Source organism: Lonchura striata, chromosome 1 (assembly GCF_050655825.1).
Source record: "Lonchura striata isolate lonStrDom1 chromosome 1, ASM5065582v1, whole genome shotgun sequence".
Classification (NCBI taxonomy): domain Eukaryota; kingdom Metazoa; phylum Chordata; class Aves; order Passeriformes; family Estrildidae; genus Lonchura; species Lonchura striata.
The window spans coordinates 16,593,034-16,611,956 of record NC_140703.1 but is presented as its reverse complement, the minus strand read 5'-3'; the positions used below and the strand labels follow the sequence as shown (position 1 = coordinate 16,611,956).

At 37.6% G+C, this 18,923-nt stretch overlaps 1 protein-coding gene across 6 annotated transcripts in view; it reads left to right on the top strand.

The window, feature by feature from the left end:
• Positions 1 to 18,923, top strand: part of EPHA6 (EPH receptor A6) — a 383,007-nt gene that overhangs the window by 303,303 nt on the left and 60,781 nt on the right. For 4 of the 6 annotated variants that reach the window (XM_021550124.3, XM_021550125.3, XM_085590246.1 and 1 more), the window contains 2 exons: positions 5,527 to 5,649; positions 18,680 to 18,741. In XM_021550124.3, the coding sequence (XP_021405799.2) occupies positions 5,527 to 5,649; positions 18,680 to 18,741 (185 nt within the window). The remainder of the gene's footprint in view (positions 1 to 5,526; positions 5,650 to 18,679; positions 18,742 to 18,923) is intronic. The other 2 variants (XM_021550126.3, XM_021550127.3) reach the window with 1 other exon arrangement.

Here is an 18,923-nt window from a genome sequence, read left to right as displayed (position 1 = left end):
TGTTTGTCTTCTTCATGTTTCCAGAAAGACCCTGTACATTTAAATCTGGAGCAGAAATTAGGGAACTTGATACAGAAAAGCAGGACTTGGAAAATATGTTCCCCAAGAGCTGGGCTAGAAGGGTCTATTCCTCAGAAATGAAGCCAGCGCATTGGAATGCTTCATTATTTTCAAACCAGTAAACTACAGGAAATTCAGAGTTAAAACCTAACTGAAGAGTAAACCCATTAATTATGGAAATAAATAATCCAAATTCCAGGAAAATGCAGTGAAAGGACTCTGAGTTCTTGAAAGTTCATTGAGGTGTAACAAAATTATTTATGGGTATGATGTCAACTACTCTGGTGGAATCTGGGGAAACAAAATGGGACCACCCTTTGAAAATCTGTTGCTGAACATGTGAATATAAATTTCCCTCTGCACAGCATAATGCAGGTTTGGTTTTGCTGGTTTAGGTACCCTAGAGTAGAATTCAGCCTTCAGGAGTTTCACTGTGTTATTTGCAAGGCAGTGGAAATCCTCACATGATTCACTTGGACTTGGTGGCCTCCAAAGCTCCTTTCCAACTTCAGCCATTCTATGTTCTGTGATTTCAGCAGGGGTTAAGCACAGTAATTTTTGTCAGTTCTTGTAATGCTCTAATATTTTGTGATGTATATTGCAAAATACTATTTAGTGATCTTGAAAATTAGATTTTTCTAAGAGATGTGAATTTTTCAGGTAAGCATTTAGGCATATCACTCTATCAGCCTTTGCTTTCATAAAAAATAAAAAGCTCTAAAATAAATTAAGAGCATATTCTAAGTCTAGATTATTGCATTGAAAAAAGTAAAAAGTTTATGTTTTCTTAATGTACTGAAAACATGATCAAACAAATTCATCAGGGATAAATATTTTCCCTGCTTCTGATTTTTTCAAGAAAAAAATCATTGCAAGTCAAGCCTTTTGAGTGCTCTAAAAATGGTAATCTGGCATCATAATTTCAAAGTTTTATAAATCCATTCCTTATAAAAACCTTCCATATGTTCCCTCATAAAAGATTGTGATGTAATCTGCCATTCCTGGTGGTCTAGAAAGGATAAATCAATAAAATCATGTAAGGGAAATGTCGACCATGTTTCAGTACTTTCCATAATGGATATATTTCAAATAATTTTGGAAAAAAAATGCTCTAGCCCTGTTTCTAACTTCCCCAAGGAAACACCAGTAACAATAAAAATGAGGTTTTATTTTAGAATAGGAAGTGCTTGTAACAGAAGCCAGTCTTCTCTCAGACTTAAGTGATAAAATTGAGTAATTCCCCTATGCAGAAGCAGGAAAACTTTCTGCATTCTGTCCTCCAGTATTTTGTTACTAAATGTTCAGCTCACCCTGCCTGAAAATGCAGTTTGGAGAGTTTGCTTCCTGCCAGAGTGAATGCAAAAGCTCCTTACAGCCCTCACTTCCCCAAAGCCTTCATCTGCAGAGTTCCTGAGAACTTTTCTCTTAGCTGGCTTTTAACAATCCCTGCATGGAAAGCATCAAGAGGACTGACTATAAAGAAACAAAGAGCCCCAAAATGAGGTTTTTTACATTAAGTACACCACACATGCATTTTTCCTTTTTTTTTCCCAAGCCAAATCTGTGGGAAAGGAACAACAGCCTAAAGTCTTATTTTGCTGGAGCTTGTAATAACAAATAGAAGAAGGCAATTGTGACTTCTCTAGCACATCTCAATCCAGTTTGTTAAATTAAGCAGCCAAAGAGCTGCTTTTGAATTTGTAGCTGTTCGGTGCTCAGAAATACACAGAACATGAAATCGTCAATTCCATCTGCAGAGAGTATTGAATAAATACATAATAATAATAAATAATAGTAATAAATAAGGGAAACCAGCAGTGACAAAGAACAGGGCACAGTTTTGTCACTGCTCATGGGATTTGGGCTGGGAGCAGTGGCTGTTCCTTCTGGCTGGCCATGCTGTGACCACACAGTGCCAATAAATGGGTGTGAATTAATGTCTGTGCTCTGGAGCTGAACTAAGAATATGGATTTCCTTTGCCCAGCCACCTTCTCCTGCTCTTCTGCTCAGGGGGATAATATCCTATTTAAACCCATGCCACTTTAGGATGCTCTACCAATGACTTCCTTATCAAATTCCACAATTTGTGGGATGATATCCTCCCAGGAACAACAGCAGAAGGTGGAAGGCAGGCTAATTGATTCAGCATTCCCCCACTGCCTCTGAGCTCAGGCACTTAGCTGTAATTATTGTGAAACAGAAGAATTTACACCGAGTTATAGCTGGTATCACAGGGCTCAGAAAGTGGTGGATACTTCATGACCTGTCAGCTATTCCATGTATTTCTACAGTTCAACACACTTTTCCAACTAATATTGTAACTTATAAGGTGACACAATGTTCATAGCGTGTACCTGTGGAGCAGGGAGAGGTTTGGGTTTTCTCCTCACTAAATTCATAATTTTAAGCTGCTAAATAACAACAGCATTTGAGGGCACTGAGGAATCATGGCTTAATATTATTGTCTCCTCTTCCCAGTGTAGAATCTTGTACTGAAAGAACTTTCCATCAGTGTGAGTGCACCCACTGCAAAAATGAGTGTTAGTTTTTGCAGAAAACAACAGAAGTGGTGGGAAGCACGAGTCTCTGTATGATGTGGGCTGACAGAATGGCATAATTTCTCAAGAAATCTGGTTAACTAGCTGACTCCTGGGGTCCCTTCCAACCTTACACATTCTGTGATCCTGTATCATGCATTCAAATATCTCATCAGTCTTTATGCAAACAAGTAAATATTTGAGTAACTTCTAAACTACTGTAAATGCCCAAAACTCTTATCAAAGCTCTGTCCATCTGATGGTGACAGATGTGGCTTAACAAGAATTATTTTGCTTTATCTGCAGTGATTATCACCTTCCCAACATAAAATCACATCATCAAGTCTCAAACTCTTTTCCCATTGTGCAGATGATGAAAAAAACAAACCTAGGGCTGAAAAAAAAGTTCATCCTGGGGCTGTATTTTAATTTAGAGCCATGCATGTTTTAAGATGAATGAACTTTTAATCTCTCATTTGCAGTTTTTTGTTGATGGATATTGGTCAGGGCTGAATGTCAGCAACCTTGTCCTTTTCAGAAGGTGTTTGAGGACTTCTGGAGGAGACTAAATGAGGTCTTGCAACTCTGAGTTCTGCTTAGTCAGAGACATTTCTGAGGTGACAGGAGACTGGATGGGATTCGGTTGCCTACAATGACACTCAGTGCCTACTCTTAAATATCCAACTGCTGCTTTGCCTCTTACAGCCACTTTCAGAGTGGAAATCTCCTGCTGATCGTGTCATGTCTGCCACTCAGCTGGGAATGGCTCAGATTTTTTAGAACATCTCAAATGACTCAAACCATTTACACTTAAGCAACTGAGCCCTGACTTTTGAGTGTGAGAGAAAAGTGATATTTATATGTATTCTTCTAGTTATTTGCTGCTTATAAAACCTCAATAATTTTAGCCCTCTAGTTTTCTTGGTATTTATAGGGTTATTTGCTCTAAAATTCACTGCCCTTTGTTTTTTGTTTTTTTTTTTTTTATATCTGAATATGTAAATGAAATAAATTTGGGTTTGTCTTCATTACTTTCTATGACAAAGTAATTTATTGTAAGACTGTTAGGAAACAAGTTATTTGCCATTTAATAGCATTTAAATAGAGGAAAATGTCAGTGGTGAAGCTGAACCTGTTTGGCTTTTCTGAAGGTCTGTACAGATGGTGTGTGACTCAGTGGCTGTACTTTATGACTGGTATCATTCATATTTTGAAACAGGAGCAATGTTCTATTTGGGAAATCTTTATATGTTCATTATTTAGCCTTTATGTTTTAAGATGCTGTTTAGTACCAAACATCTTGGAGTTAATGGAACAATTTCCATTTTAAAATTGAATTTTTGTGTATTGCGTTCTGTACTGTCTGTCCAGGATCATTTCTGCAAATATTTTAAAGTGAAAGCCATGGAATATGGAAACACTTTTATAGGAATGCCAAAAGTTTCTCTTGAGTGTCCAGAGGGAAAACTTACCTGTAACCATCAGATATAAAAGTACTGCTTCTAGATCACCAGTTAAATTAATTATTTTTCCACAGACTGCAGCATGGCTAACTAACAAATTTAAAGGACAGATGGATTGAGAGGAAACATTAGAACTCTTGCTTGAAAATAAAAGTAAAAAACTCAAAGCTCTCCTAAGCTACTTTAAATTCAGCAAGTGCACATGTGTTTTGAGGGTAAATCTTCCTAAACGTATTTTTATTAGTGGGAAAAAAAATCTTAGCTGTTTAAGGCCATTTATTTTTCTCATTATCTGTAAAGATTAAGATGCTTTCTGTTTCTTAAGAGAACAAATATGAAGTACCCGCAAGGTGAAGGAAACAAACTTGCCATTGCCTAACTTTTTGGATGGATGATTACTTGATACAAAAGCACATAGATTATTACTTGCAAAAACACATAGATTATTCTGATTGTTTAGATTTATTGCCAGGTGGGAGAATCTTGACCCTGTGCTTTTAAGTTAGATGTGCAGGGCTGTCATTTCAGATCCATCCTTGATGCTGGCACTTCACTGAGGAAGTTGAAACGATGTCCGCAGACCTCTGTACAAATGTTGAAAGCTGAAACAGTGAAGCAAATGCTAAAGCATCTTCCTTTCTCGCCACCACTGCAGTAAATATGTCACAAATACTTGTTTTAAAAGAGGTGGATGAGATAATCATTGTTTCCAGGAATAAAACCATACATGTAGGCAATGAGAAGAAAATACAGTTTATTATAGTGAAAGCATAAAATGTGTTGAGCTTCTGGTAACAGCAAAACAGAAAGGGGCCATGTCCACATTACCTAAAATCAAAAACTTACAATTCTATGAAAAATATATAAAAAAGCTAAAAATCTTTAGGCATCATCCATACTCCTGGTTTTTGCCTGTATCAATACATTGACAGGTGTTGGGAGGTGTGAGAGAAGCTCTGACTGCTGGAGCTGCCTTGACACAGAATTCAATATTTTAGCTGCAAATTCTGGTTCCTCTTTGCCCCTTGCCTGACGTGACTTTTGTCAGGTGGCTTTAAAACACTGGTGTAAAACAGCTGTGCTGGTATAGCCTCACCTCTACTGGTCTTTCTGATTTGCACACAAAATTGAACATGCCTCTATGGTGGATTCATTTGGAATGCATTATAAATATCCCACAGGTGCAATTTGGTGTTGAAACACCAAATTTTTCTATTGCTCCTAGAAGTGCTGGAATTCTCCATTTGCAAACTATGCAAAAAACCTTTTTTCTGGTTAAAGCTGTTTATTGTATGACTTAGTTAAAAAGCAAACAAAAGCTTTTAACTGCTTTTCATGAGATCTGTTCCCATGAAACCACTGTTAACTCTGCAGAGATTTGGTTGTTCTTTCTTTAAACAATCAGCTTCTTTTGTCAGTCAAGAACAAGTCATTTGATTAATGATCATTTTTATTTCTTTGAAAGGATCCTTTCCGACCATTGGGGTGAAGTCTCTTTCCAGATTCCTGAGGGCGGGATTTTTAAATAGCATCCTGGCCTCGCATCCAGTGGCAGGGGGTGGATCTTTACCCCCCAGCATTTCCTCTGGTAGGTATTCCAGCCTGTTCCCACACATCAGGGTTTTTTTTTTTTTCCTTCACTCTCTGCCCTATCTCTCCACACTTCTCAGGGAAATAAAATATGGTATTTGTCAGACAGGTAGATCAGATGTCCCTTCCAATAAAAAGCCAAACCAAAAGCAAATGGAAAAGACAATAACTTCTTGGGAACAAGCTGTTTTCCTGAACTAATGTATAGGAGAAATTGTGAGGAAAACTGTTCTGCAGTTAAGTGGCCAACCTAAATATTGGAAGAGAAGGCCTGGTATCTTCCAAATCATCAATTTCATGAAGCATGTCCATGTGCACCAAGGAAGGAGAACTTTAAACATGCCACTGGTAAATCTCAGAATTTGTGTGACTTTGTGACTCTTCCCTAAAAATTTATATTCCCTTGCTAAAACATGGAAGCAAAACAAATTTGGAAAGGGAACACTTAATAATATATTAATTTGGTATTTGAAACCTTTGTGTGCTTTGGTAGCTGCAAGCTTTATCTCATGAAAATTGCATTTTTCTTTTTTAATTACTTTTACCATTATTTGAACTCCTGTAATTCTCTTTAAATTAATGAGGACAGATTAGACGCATCCTTTCCAAGACAGGCTACTTGTGTTACCCTTTCTATTCTGGAGCCATTAAACACCATTTCTATCAAAAGCAATAAATTAAGAGCAAATACATATAACTATAGTTAAAACAGAATCAAAGTTCCTTTCCAAACCACATATTTCTGTGTAAAAATGGATCTGAGCATGGGCTAATGTCAGGCTGGTATCTTTTCTGGACATCTTGTGTTATCTGTAGTGTTACTTAAAAGTTTTTCTTGAAACAAAAAAAAAAAACTCTTCTGGTAAGAAAAGGGAGAAAATTGGAAAATTGCATAATGTTATTGATTGGCTATATAAAAGAAACTATTGTACTTCTCTGTGCCCCGTTTTGCCTACTGCAGTAATTCTAATTACAAGATTATTCTTACTTTTCTTTTTATTTCAAGTGCTATTATTTCTTTCTTTGCTTTCTTTGAATAGAAGCGTCTTGGCAGCTTTGATGTCTTTTCTTATGACTGTTTGGGTTCCTTTTGTCGACAGTTTGTGAAATACTTTCCATAATTTTTTTCTCCATGGGATATCTCAGAGTGTTTAATAGCCCTTAGGAATTGTGGCAGTCAGCAGCACAATGAGGTGGTACCTGTATCTAAACAACTATTGAGGAGGAAATACTGCAGGCCCCATAAAATTCTGTCTTGAACACAGTGTTATGTAGAGCATCCCACTGGTTCTGTTAAATTACAAATGGCCTCAAAGTCATGAACTGGCTTCTCAAATACCTCCCCACTACAAGTTAATTCTGTAAGATCCTCAGGACTGTTGTTTTTCTGAGTACTTGTAAAGCTTTTGATCTTATGGACTTAAAACTCTTAAATGTAGTTTGTTTAATGAAGCTTATTCATAATTCTTTGCAATTAAATGTCTTTTACTAAGAATTCTGATTCAATCTGACGAAACATTGAAAATGAGAAATGATGGAAATGCAACTGCATGATGTGTAACAGGTATCCTTGCAAGTTAATGGAGATAAATGTTATTTGGTCATGTCAAAATCAACAACAAAAAAAAAGTGGGCAAAGCAGCAAACCCAGAGAATAGGAAGATTTTCAGGTAGTTGAGAGGCAATGAAGAACTGAGATAAATCCAATGGATGTGTTCCTCTGAGAAGGAATGCATGCTGGGGGACAGGTGACATGAAGCTGTGCAGTCAGAAATTGCTGCTAACATTTGCATCTCATCAGTCTTACCTGTAGTGCTGCTATTTAACTCTTCCTTTTTTACTTTATCATATTTACATTTAGCACAGTATGAATTCTGAATTGCCTCTTTTTTCATCAGAGATGACCAGGGGATGCCCTTTCCTTTTCTAAATTGCTGAAAGCAGCTTTGCTTTATTTGTGAGAAAAAAAAAAATCCCACACATTAAAAAAGGGGGGAAAAAAAACAACTAAAAATACTAAAAATACCATGAAAACAAATCTTGAGAAGGTAGTGCTGATCTGGGATGTAAGAAACTCAAAACTGATCTCTTGCTGTGCATGATTCAGTGGAGATGTTTGGGCTTGTGTTGGACAGTAGCTCTCATAAGCCTAACAGAGGTACTTAACATTTAATAACTGCAGAATTATAACCTAATTGTTTCACATATTGGTTATGGGTAAGATTTCAGTTAATTTAACTACATGGGAGACTTAAAATGCCAGCCTTATTCTGCTATTAGGGTCATTTGGAACAAAGATGATGCCTTTTATTTACCAAAACCTTTAACTCAAGATGAGTGGCAGATTCCCTTCTAAATACTCAGAAAAATTACTTCTAACTAAAGACAAAATGCTTTTAGATATTTTTTCTACAAAATTTGCCACAGATGTTTTAATGAAACAAAGAACTAAACTAGAAAGCCTGCTATAAATAAGTGTCTGGAAAGCAGCTTGGCAGGGCCATGCAGCTGTTGGTTTCTTTTTTTCCTTTCTACTTTAATCTCAGTAGTTGAGAGGAGTGTATTTCTTTTACCATTGCATTGACAGCTGATGTTCAGTTTTGTGTAAATCAGCTTTTACACTGTGCAGAGATTCTCTTATGTAAAAGATATCCTCATTTAGCCAATTTAAAGATTAATTTATGCTGCTGGGATGAGGCATTAAGTCTTTCTGCATAAATAGATTGTCTTGAATGTAGGTGTTTTTAAGCCTAGACATAACTTCTAATGCAATAGTGCTTGTATTTGATAGTTACATCAAATGTCTGTCACTGCTGTACAGCAGTTTCACCAGAAGGAAAACTTAAAGCAGGCCTGAAAAACTTATCTTAGATTCTTGCAAAAACAAGCCCATTTGCAGACAATAGCTTCCTTTTTATTTAGCTATCATTTATGCCACAAATTCCCTCATTCCTTGTTATTCCACCTGTTTGTTAGCAGTGCAAATTGACATGATTTAGCTGATGTAGGTCTGCACTGACAGATGGATTCACATGAGCAATAAGTACTTTTTCTCAAGTGATAGCCTTGCATATATTAAAAAGAATTCTTAAACCACTTAGTATTTACACTCCTCATCAACACTGACTCTGGCACAAGCTGCTATGTGTGTGTATGACACATACACACACATACACACCTTGTGAAAACCCAAATTATAAACTTGCCAGAGCTGCATCTCTCTCTTCACATTCTCTTCCAAACTACACACCCTGTTCTTTGCTCCACTTGGGGAACCTCTCAGCTCGCTCCTCCTGCAGCTCCTGATTGAAGTGTCCTGTGAAGGGTTTGTTGTGTAAATGCCCGCAGAAGTTACAGGCAGGAAGCTTCATGGTGCTCTGCTGTTTTTGAAGAGCCACAGATTGCTCAGCTTGCTGAGCTGGGAAGGAAAAAAGGGAAAACAAATCTCTCTCCCACTGTTCATTTCAAGCTAAATTCCTCCACTGAGTTTTTCTGTCAAGATCTAGAGATGGGTGCCAGGGCATGAGCTACCATGGAAATGTTCTGATAGCCAAACCTCTCCTTCAGACTGCTCAGCATTCAAACTGCACCAGCAGGAGAGAACCATCAAAATTATTCTTGCCATCAACTCCTCTCTGTAAACATCATCTCCCCATGGTGCTGTGGTCAGCAGCTGGATCACTGCCCCCTGTTCCACTCACAGAGCCCCTCTCTGGATCTTCTGTGCAAGGATCCTGATGTGACTTTTTAATGAAGTGTGACCATCAGTTATTTCCTGACACTTAATTTGTGAGTGTTAACTATCCAGCTCCTTGACATTACAAGAAAAATAGAAGCAAAGAAATTTGGCTTGATGAAACAACCCACCTTTGTGAACCTCAAAAAATATATTACATGCAAGAAATTGAGAATGCACTCACTTTCCAGAAATTGGAAATTATATAGGATGGCTTGCTCACTGCTGTCCTGGATTCCACAAAAAGCACATTCTGCAGAGGATATCCCCTCTTCAGTGTTTTACTGCCTAGTTATTTATGGCTCTTTGTCTAACATACATTACAATATTCACATTTATTCCACAGAGCTCCTCAAAAAACTCATGCATAATTGTAGAGTACTACAGTAGATGATTAACAGTTTTCTTTTGCACAAAATTAATATTTTATTACCATTTCCAAATGCAGCTGAGTGAGCCCATTTTTCTTGGTATTGTATAAACTGACATTTGAAAGCAAATTGTATTGACAGACCCTTATTGAACAAAATTACTCAACAAGAAACCATCAAGGAGCAATTGTACATAGTGAATTCAACTATGATTATAATACTCCAATAATGAGAAAAGTAACTTTTTTTCCCCCAGTTAATGAATTTTCCTCTACTCTGAATTCCAGCACCTACACTTCTATATTTGTTGTTAAATGAAAACTGCTAACCCTTTCCTAGTGACTAACAAATTGATTTTTCTATTGCGTATGTATTTCCTGGGATACCTGAGCCAAGTGGCTCTTCCAGTTTATTCTTGCCAGCCTCAGTGCTGTTCCATTGGAATGTTTACCTTATAAACCCTATAATTAATACATCATGGCATGTATTTTCTGAGAACAGAAGTTCAAATGTAGATGGACTTTCCCCTTACCCAGGCAGGGAGTACTTCAGAACCAAAATAAGGATGAGCAGCAAGTAGCATTAATACTGAAAGAAACATATTTTATACTAGTTCATTAGGGTTAAAAAGGGTTAAAACTGAACTGTAAAACTGGGGTTAAGCTCTGAGTGTAGGACATGGTAAAAGGAAGTTTTCTTTCTTCACCCTTGCTAAATATTTATTTCATGCTCAGGTGAATTCCAAACATTTAAATCCTAGAAGTTTAGAAAAAAAAGTACTTGCATATGTGATCATTTTTACTGCATATTTTAAAAAATCTGACTACAGAAATAGTGGAAATTTGTTGTTACAAGCATGTTAGTTGAAGAAAGTTTCTCTTGCCTGCCAACAGAAGCAGAAAGATATGAAGAGGAGAGCAGGAGGAGCTTGACAGATATACACAGAAGTATATTTGTAAATGAGATTCACACAGATTTTCTTTGTTTCAAGATTAAGGGAAAACTGAACTCCCTTTTTTGCCAGTGGTAAAACACTGGATGTAAAAGCATGATCAGAACTGGTTTGTTCTTGTGAGATGGGAGGCAGGAGAAACAGCTGTTTCAGGAGAAACAAGAGAAACAGGTCTGTTTTAGGTAGGAAGCCAGTATGCCTTCACCAAATTCAACTTGCTGCAGTAGCATTCTCAGGCTCAAATACTGAGTATGTGAAATAATCTGCCTAAATCTGAATTTTACACACTGCTATTTAAAAAGCCCTTTTAGGTGGCTTGTTTTGTTGGTGAAGGCTAGACAGTCCTGTACAGACTCATATCACCTGTCTGTGACACATAGTTAGAATCAGAGCTGCAGGGAGAAGCTTGGCACAGTGTGCCTTCATGTTCTGAAGGGAAAAACCCTCAAAGAGAAATGATGAAAAACCCCAAGACATCACAAAAATGTCATGTTAGGTCCAGGGCATCATGTATTTGTCAGAGCCCTGACTTGTGATGTTTTGTTTTCTTAATTTTGGATTTAGCAGCCCATGTGTTACAACCAAAAGTTCCTTGTGGGTTCCAAAACCTTCAGGAGTGTTGATGTGTGACCCCCACTACTTCTGCACATGAGAAATGATGTCTTGATCATAAAGGAAGAGTGGTGAATCATGAGTTTTTTATAGCTCAGTGGTGTCACAGATATTTAATCTTTATGTAGACTAAAGGGAAATGGGGCAAAACAGCTCAAATGGTAAATGGAAAAATACACAAAGGATATCCTGAAGTCATGTCAGAATCTTATCAACTTCTCAATTGGGCATAATATTGAATAAACAAGAAATGACATTTTAGAACAGGATTGAAATAATACCTGAACCATGTCATTATGTTTATTTATGAAAGCACAAAACCCGATTTCATTGTAACCTTGTGTATGCTTTTTTTAAATGTTGCTCCTTTTCAAATTTACATTGTAGTTTACAGCTTCTAAATATGATGCCCCTATGATACTAGGTAAATTCACAAGAGAAGTTAAGTAGGATTTGCTTCTTGTGTTCCCTAAGAACTTGTTATGAATCGTGGCAGACTGAATATGAAGTGCAGAAGCCCCCAGGGCAGAGATTTCACATTGTTTAAACTCTTTTATGTGCTCTGGGGTCAGCAGGGCAAGTGATCATTGATGCAGTTGGACTCTGTGGTCTAATTCTGAACCAAAGAACTTCCCTTGCTCTTTCCACAGGAGGATGTGGGTTGGTTTGAGCACTGAGGAGCTTCAGGGTGTGATGTCACTAGATTAAGTGAAAAATGCTGAATTTCAGTTATAAAATAACTGAGGTGAATTGTTTTTATTCATCCCGCTGGGCAAAAGTCTCTCGAACTGAATCTGAACAGAATGCATTATCTGTTATGATTTTTTCTCTTATTCTTTGTTTCAGTGCTAAAGCAAAAGTGCTATTTTTCTATAATATAATTTTAGCCATTCTTTCTCTCTCACCTACCCAACCCCAAAGTAGTGCCAAAAAACCCTATTTCTTCTGGTTTATTCTCTCCTGCCATTTCACTTGCTTCTCTCATGGAAAGATAAGGGTCAAAAAATAAGTAATGGAAACAACATAGCTGCTTTCTCTTTTACAGTTCCACTTTGCTTTCCTCAATATCTTCTGTAGGCACACTGGAGGATTGATGTGGATTAGGGTGTGCAGGAGCAGCAGGACTCCTCAAATTTCTGTTGTCCAAAGCCCATTCTCCCTTTGTCACATGAGGAGCCAGTAGAGCCACTTGCCGTGCTGCTTGCAACACAAGGTTGCAGATTCTCAAACCAGAAATGTTTTTATAAATATTTAATATTTAAAATACTTTATATTTTAAAATATTTTATATTTTACATATTTACATATATATACAGACTTTTCCTGGCTTCTAGAACATACTAACAGGTATAAATTCTTGCCAGTGGACCACAGGGTAGTAAGTGGAAAAGCATTTAGTGTATAATTACAGGAAAACAGGTTTATGTTGTGGATACAATAAATCTTCAGGTAGCAGTGGTGGCTGTGTGGCCATGCCTCACTAACATTTAAACAGTATCTTATGGTCATTTGTGTGTTTTGAATTGATAGCAACTGATTTTACAGAAGTATCTTCTCCTGACTAAACTAACTTAAGTAATGATATTTGGTATATAGACATGAGAAAATCCAAAGTGCTTTAGGAGCAAGATAAATAGGCTATATCTATGGGATTTCCTGTGGTAGCAGGATGTAAATATGGTTTGCAAGTTTGGAACTGCAACTTCTATTTTTTGATGCTGCTTGGACACAGGTCTTAGTCAGGGGCCTTCTGTCATGTGAGTCAAGAATTCAAGAGCAGTAGCTTGCAGTAAAATTCACATTGGCTTCATGTGAATTGGTGTGGGCTAACAGTGCGAAACCAAAAATGCAAAGTGGCAGAATTATTTTTAATTGCTTTTTTTCATAGTCTTCCTTCCCTCCTTCTTTCCCTCCTTCCTTCCTTCCTTCCTTCCTTCCTTCCTTCCTTCCTTCCTTCCTTCCTTCCTTCCTTCCTTCCTTCCTTCCTTCCTTCCTTCTCCTACCTGTTTTGTATTATGGAAATTTTATTTTCAACTCACTGAAATGAATTCTTTCTGGTGTATTTTAGTGATGACAGGTAAGAAGCAGTTGCAGTGCCATGGCCAGTAGCTCTCTGCTTTTCTGGTTTGAAGGGGTGTGTAATGAATGGAGCAGCTGTGAGCTCCAGGGGAGCCTCCCAAGGCAGGGGCATTTCCCTGGGAGTGTGGAAGGCACAGCCCTCACCCAGGCTGTGCCCCTGTGATTGGGGCTGGCTTATCTCTGCTCCAGCAGGAGATAAATCCCTGGCAACCAACAGCAGAACAAGGCTTTGGAATGAAGAGATGCCTGATAGGGAGGTGATTTCCTGAGCCATGTGCATTCTGATCCACAGAAGTGGTGGAGCAACATTTTCTCATACGAACCAGGGAACAGGTGCCAATCTGGGCTGTTTTAAGTGAAAGAATGAGTATCATGTTTTTGTTAACAAATCTATCCCCATAATTGGTATTAGAGATTTCATTGTAAGTCTGTGGAAAAAGAACATGTGCAAACTATTCTTTTTGGAGGATTAATCTTACATAAAACATTCATTAAAGGAGGCTTTGCTGCATTATTTAAAATGACAACAAGAGACAACAAGCTGAATATTTTGTCATTGATATGACACTTTAGATTCTACTTCTTATTCATCACTCTGGCACTCAATTAAATTGCATGCTATCAAAATCTTGTGGGGAAAAAAAAAACTAAAAATATATATAATGTGAATTTCAGATTTAATCGGTATTTTACATTATTTGGCAATTTATGGCTCTTTGTTTTCTTTTTTTTTTTCTTTTTTTGCACTCCTCCTTATTAAAAAAATGACAAGCAGATTGATCAATGGAAAATACAAGATTGCAGCATATTCTGGGGTGGCATGACATCAATACAGGTTGTTTGTCATTTTCACTGGTTTTGTTTGAGTGGCACTTTAGTGCAGCTGAGTGGGAGAACTGCAAGGAAGAACTTTCTTAGGGAAAGTTGTCCAAAGCCTCTCACAAGGCAGGAGTTACCTGAGAACAGTGACTAGCCCCTGCCCCTTCTACAGATACATCTCAGTTGTGACAAATTGAATTGCTGTCCTTTTCCTCCATCATGGCAAGCCCCAGTGCTGCTCTTGTGTGGTCAGTGTGGCTTTCTGAGATGCTGGAACTCTGAAATGGATCTTCCAGAGCTACAGTTACTCCAAATGCAAGAGGGAAAACTGCTTTAGATAATATCCCACATGTGTCTGGGGCGGGAATATTTATGCTTTCCCAAAAATTCTGAGAATAGAGAATGTGGGGATGGTATCAGTGTGTGTGTCATGTATAAATACAGTTATTATTTCATGTTGTTACCTTAACTATGTAGCAAAATGATACACCTGTTATAATGTGCTGCAGATTATAAATGTGATGTCTGTAGTGTAAAATCTATATTTAGGGCTCTTAGGACACTATAATTCCTCTGCTTTAAAAGCTCTGTTCTCCCACAGTACTCCCCACTCCAGCAGTGCTCAGCATCTAAAACTGCTGCGAGTCTGATTTGTTTGACTGATTTGATCATTGAACCAGCTTCAGACATTTTTATTTCATCCTCCCCCAGTTCAAACGAGAAGCTGTGTGCTCTCCTCCAGCAACACCCACAGTTTGCAGCTCCTTGGTTCCAAGCCCTCAGCTGACACCTTTTTCCATGTCCTTTTTCCATTCCTTCTCTTGTGTGGCTCTTGACTGCAAAATTAACTCAGTTCTTCAGATCCTTCTCCTGTACTTGTTCCTGTATCCGTGTGGAAACACTTCCCTGAACTGGGCAATTTTTTGGACTAGAGATGGGTGTGTTCCTATCCCAGGTGTATCCCGCTGCTATTTGTCCTTAAACCTCTTTATTCTCCTTTTTTTTTGTGTGCTGTAAGCAATCCTGGGAAAATAATTCAATACCTTCCAGCCTTGCATTAGCCTACCCCTTGATAAAATAATCAAAGATTGCTTCTCTGTCTCAGAGACTTCTCTGCCCTGCTCCCATTTACTCATTCCTGTTCTTGTTTTGAGGATGAGGAATTCTTAGTGCCATGAGAACAATGTGAGTTTTCATAGTCTAAGTCATAGCTTTTTTAAAAATTTATTTAGATGCAAACACTACTCTAGTTTGGAAATCTCCCAGTATTATTTTTAAAGTCAGTTTTGTAGTGCTCTTTAAAACTAAAGCAGTATTTTGTGTTTGTACAGTGGTCCAGCACATACAAGTTTTTCTGGACTCAAATTGCACTACTCTGTAAAGGATAACACTGGCAATAGAACCGGTGTTGCTACTTTGATGGTAAAGGTTCCCACTGGATTCTACTGTGTTCCAGAGTTTTTTACTATGTCTTCAAGCCACCCTAACAACAGCTGAGACATTTTTAATCCACAGGTGCTCCAAAGACAAATACTGTGCTGACTAAAAATGTCACTGTCACAGTCTGGCTTGGAATACATAAATAGTTCCAGAGATACATTAAACTTGCAGCCAAAATCAGGCGGCTTTTATCAAGTGCTGTCACACTAAAGACCAGATTATTTGAGAATTTAAATTTGTGTCCAGATTAAAGATTTTTGCTGAAGATAATCAAGTGATGGAGCCGGGTTTATTTTCTGGGTGGAGTGACACATTGTGGTGTCTTGACACAATCCAACCTCAATTTCATTTGAAATTTAGGTAGCATGGCAAGTGATACAGAGAGTGGGAAGCTATCAGACTAAGTGACTAAATTTACTGATGATATGCTGATTTTCTGATATACAGCAACCTGTTAGAAGGAAAATACTGCTTTTTTGGTGTATTTAGTGCTATTCCTGTGCTGTCACTTGGAAGAGTTGGTTTTATGTTAAGACATATCATTTCAAGTCACTCAAGTTGAGTGCTTTAAAACCTCATTGTCCAATGAGGAAAAAAATACCCCAAAATATCTTCTTTAAATCCACAGATTAAGGTATATAAATATATTTCATAGTTACTTTAACCTAGGAGCATAGGGTTTGACCAAAAGGAAGTACAGGTGGGGTTTCTTTGGAGGGAGGAATATTTTGTGAGAGAATGTAGAAAAATTAATAGTTCTGTTTAGCAAGTATGAAATAATTTGTGTTGAACCATATGAATCTAAGGAGCATAAAAGCTGCAATGAGAGCCTGTGAACCTCTAGAGAAAATTACAGCTTCTTGAAAGTCTAGAGTGCCAAAGGATTACCCACAGGAAGCCAGGGGTTCTGTTTTAAAGCTCCATTTGTCCTTTCCTTCAAATGCAAATTTTCTGTACATGTGTTTTACAGGTCTATAGGTGTTGTTGATTTACCCAGAAAGAGAATTTCTGACCAAATATGCCATCTGAAAGCCAGCTTTACACCCCTATTTATTGAAAAATGTTATTGTCTGCATCAATTCAGAAATTATTACTTGTTCAAGAGGGTTTTGCACAGTGTAAGATTCTCTAGCATCAGGCTGCAGTTTGTTTACTTCTCTAGATTTTAGGATTTTCCCTTCATGTGGAGGTGTCAGGTCTGTGACAGTAAGGAAATGATAAAGGTAAGGGAATCTGGGGCATTCATACGCTTGAAATTAAAGAGAGTGGGCTGTACAACCAGTCATCATTAGCAAATTGAACTAAAGGAAACATGACTTTTTAAAATGCTCTGATCTCTAAGAGCTTAAGTGATGCATCTTTTAAGTTTATAATGCAAACCCAGGTTAAAACCAATGGGTGCAGATAATTATAATTTATTTGGTGGCAGATGCACATCAGCAGCTGAGACTAAACATTCAGTTAAAAAAGAAAGAAGCTGGTTATTCTTCAGACTTGCAAGGGCTATCCATAAAAGCTATTTAGGCATCAGGGAATTTTCACACACACACAGAAAAAATTGGTATTGCGACAACACTGTTTAATGTTTTATTCATGGAAGATGTGAACATGAGAGTCAATACAGAAATAATCACAAATTTTTTTTCAAGGAAATGAGGGAATATTGATTGGAACTACAACAATACTAGACTAAGCTCTGTGAATGGGCATTATCAGGAACCCAAAACTCTGGGTCAACATGTTGGAGCAAACACAGAAATGGATCATTCACTTTTTTAGATTGAAGGCAAACTGTAACAGCTCAGGAGAAATACCTGACTGTGGCCTTTGTACATTGTGGACAGTTTAATAAACACTTCCACTGCTAACCAAACTGAACAGAAATGGACAGTTGTGCTGGAACAATCAAAATGGCCTTCTGTGCTTCATTAGCCCTAAGCCCTGTTTTGTTTCTCATCCCCTCATCCAAGAAAATCACAAACATAATTTGAGCAGAAGAGGGGGAAACAAGTGATGAAAGAGTCTTCTTTTGGGCTTGAGAAATATTGGCCCAGCTAGTGTGGAGCTGAGGAAATGAAATGGTGGACTCAGTGTCACCACTTAGCATAGCTCTGGTTTCCCACAAACCCCAGAAGAGATGGGCATTCCCAGGAAAAGAAAAGGCTGCCATTTTAAGCCCTTTCACCTCCTTCCTAATCTTATTAACATTCTTCTTAATTTTTTTGTATAGAATGGCTGCATTGTGATAATAATTCTAACAATTGCTGTGTAGCCTGCTTGACAGCCTGATTGCCCCTCTGCTGTCAAGCACTTGTAGAGGGATTTTTTTCTTTTGAAGGATACCAACAGTGAGCTGGTATTTAAGGTAAGTACACATTTCAAAAGTGTATCTTCAGATTTGGATATCCTTTCAATGTCTTGTTCTGCTTTTGGATATGATGCCACTCTGGGACTGTGCTGGTTGAGCAAAGCCTTGATTTGAGTAACTCTGTGTATATTTTAGGCATTTACAACATACTAATTCAGTGTTTTTCTGGATTATACACACCCAATGCATACAGCAGATCTAGGAGAACTTTTTTTGTGACACCCCATCTATCTGTCTCCTATGTTCGTTCCTAAGTCACTGAGATTTTTCTTTGAGAGAAAAATTTTGACTCTTAGTTTGTAATTACTTGGACATGGCTTATGAATATTTTGGTTTTTCCTTAATTCAGATACATTGCAAAATATTACACAGCATGTTTTTCTATTTGGAAATAGGAAGCTCTTTGATCATTTTTTAAGGGAGAATACACCAAAGTGAATTATGTGCAATCCAGTAAGAACAAAAGAAAAAAAAAAAAAGTGCATAGAAAATAATTCCTAGGAGTAACACAGGGAATTGTGTATGTGATATGAGAATTTTGGAAATATTTTATATATTCAGCTACTGTGAATAACCTGTGCAGAACAGCTCGAATTGTAAAAGCCCCATAATATGTCCATAATCCTGATGTGTCTCTTTGCTGTTTTGCAGGCAGACCAGTAATGATTGTAGTTGAATACATGGAGAACGGATCCCTTGACTCCTTCCTGCGGGTGAGGTGCCATTTTCTGATGACATTTGAATCAGAAACCATTCTAGGTTAAGATTTTAAATCATTTATCACAAATTAATTTCTACATAATGTTATTCATGGATTTCTGGTAAAGAATAGAAGCTTTTTCCCCAGGGTACGTTTCTGAGGTACAGTAATGCATTAGAGCATGGCTGGAAAAAA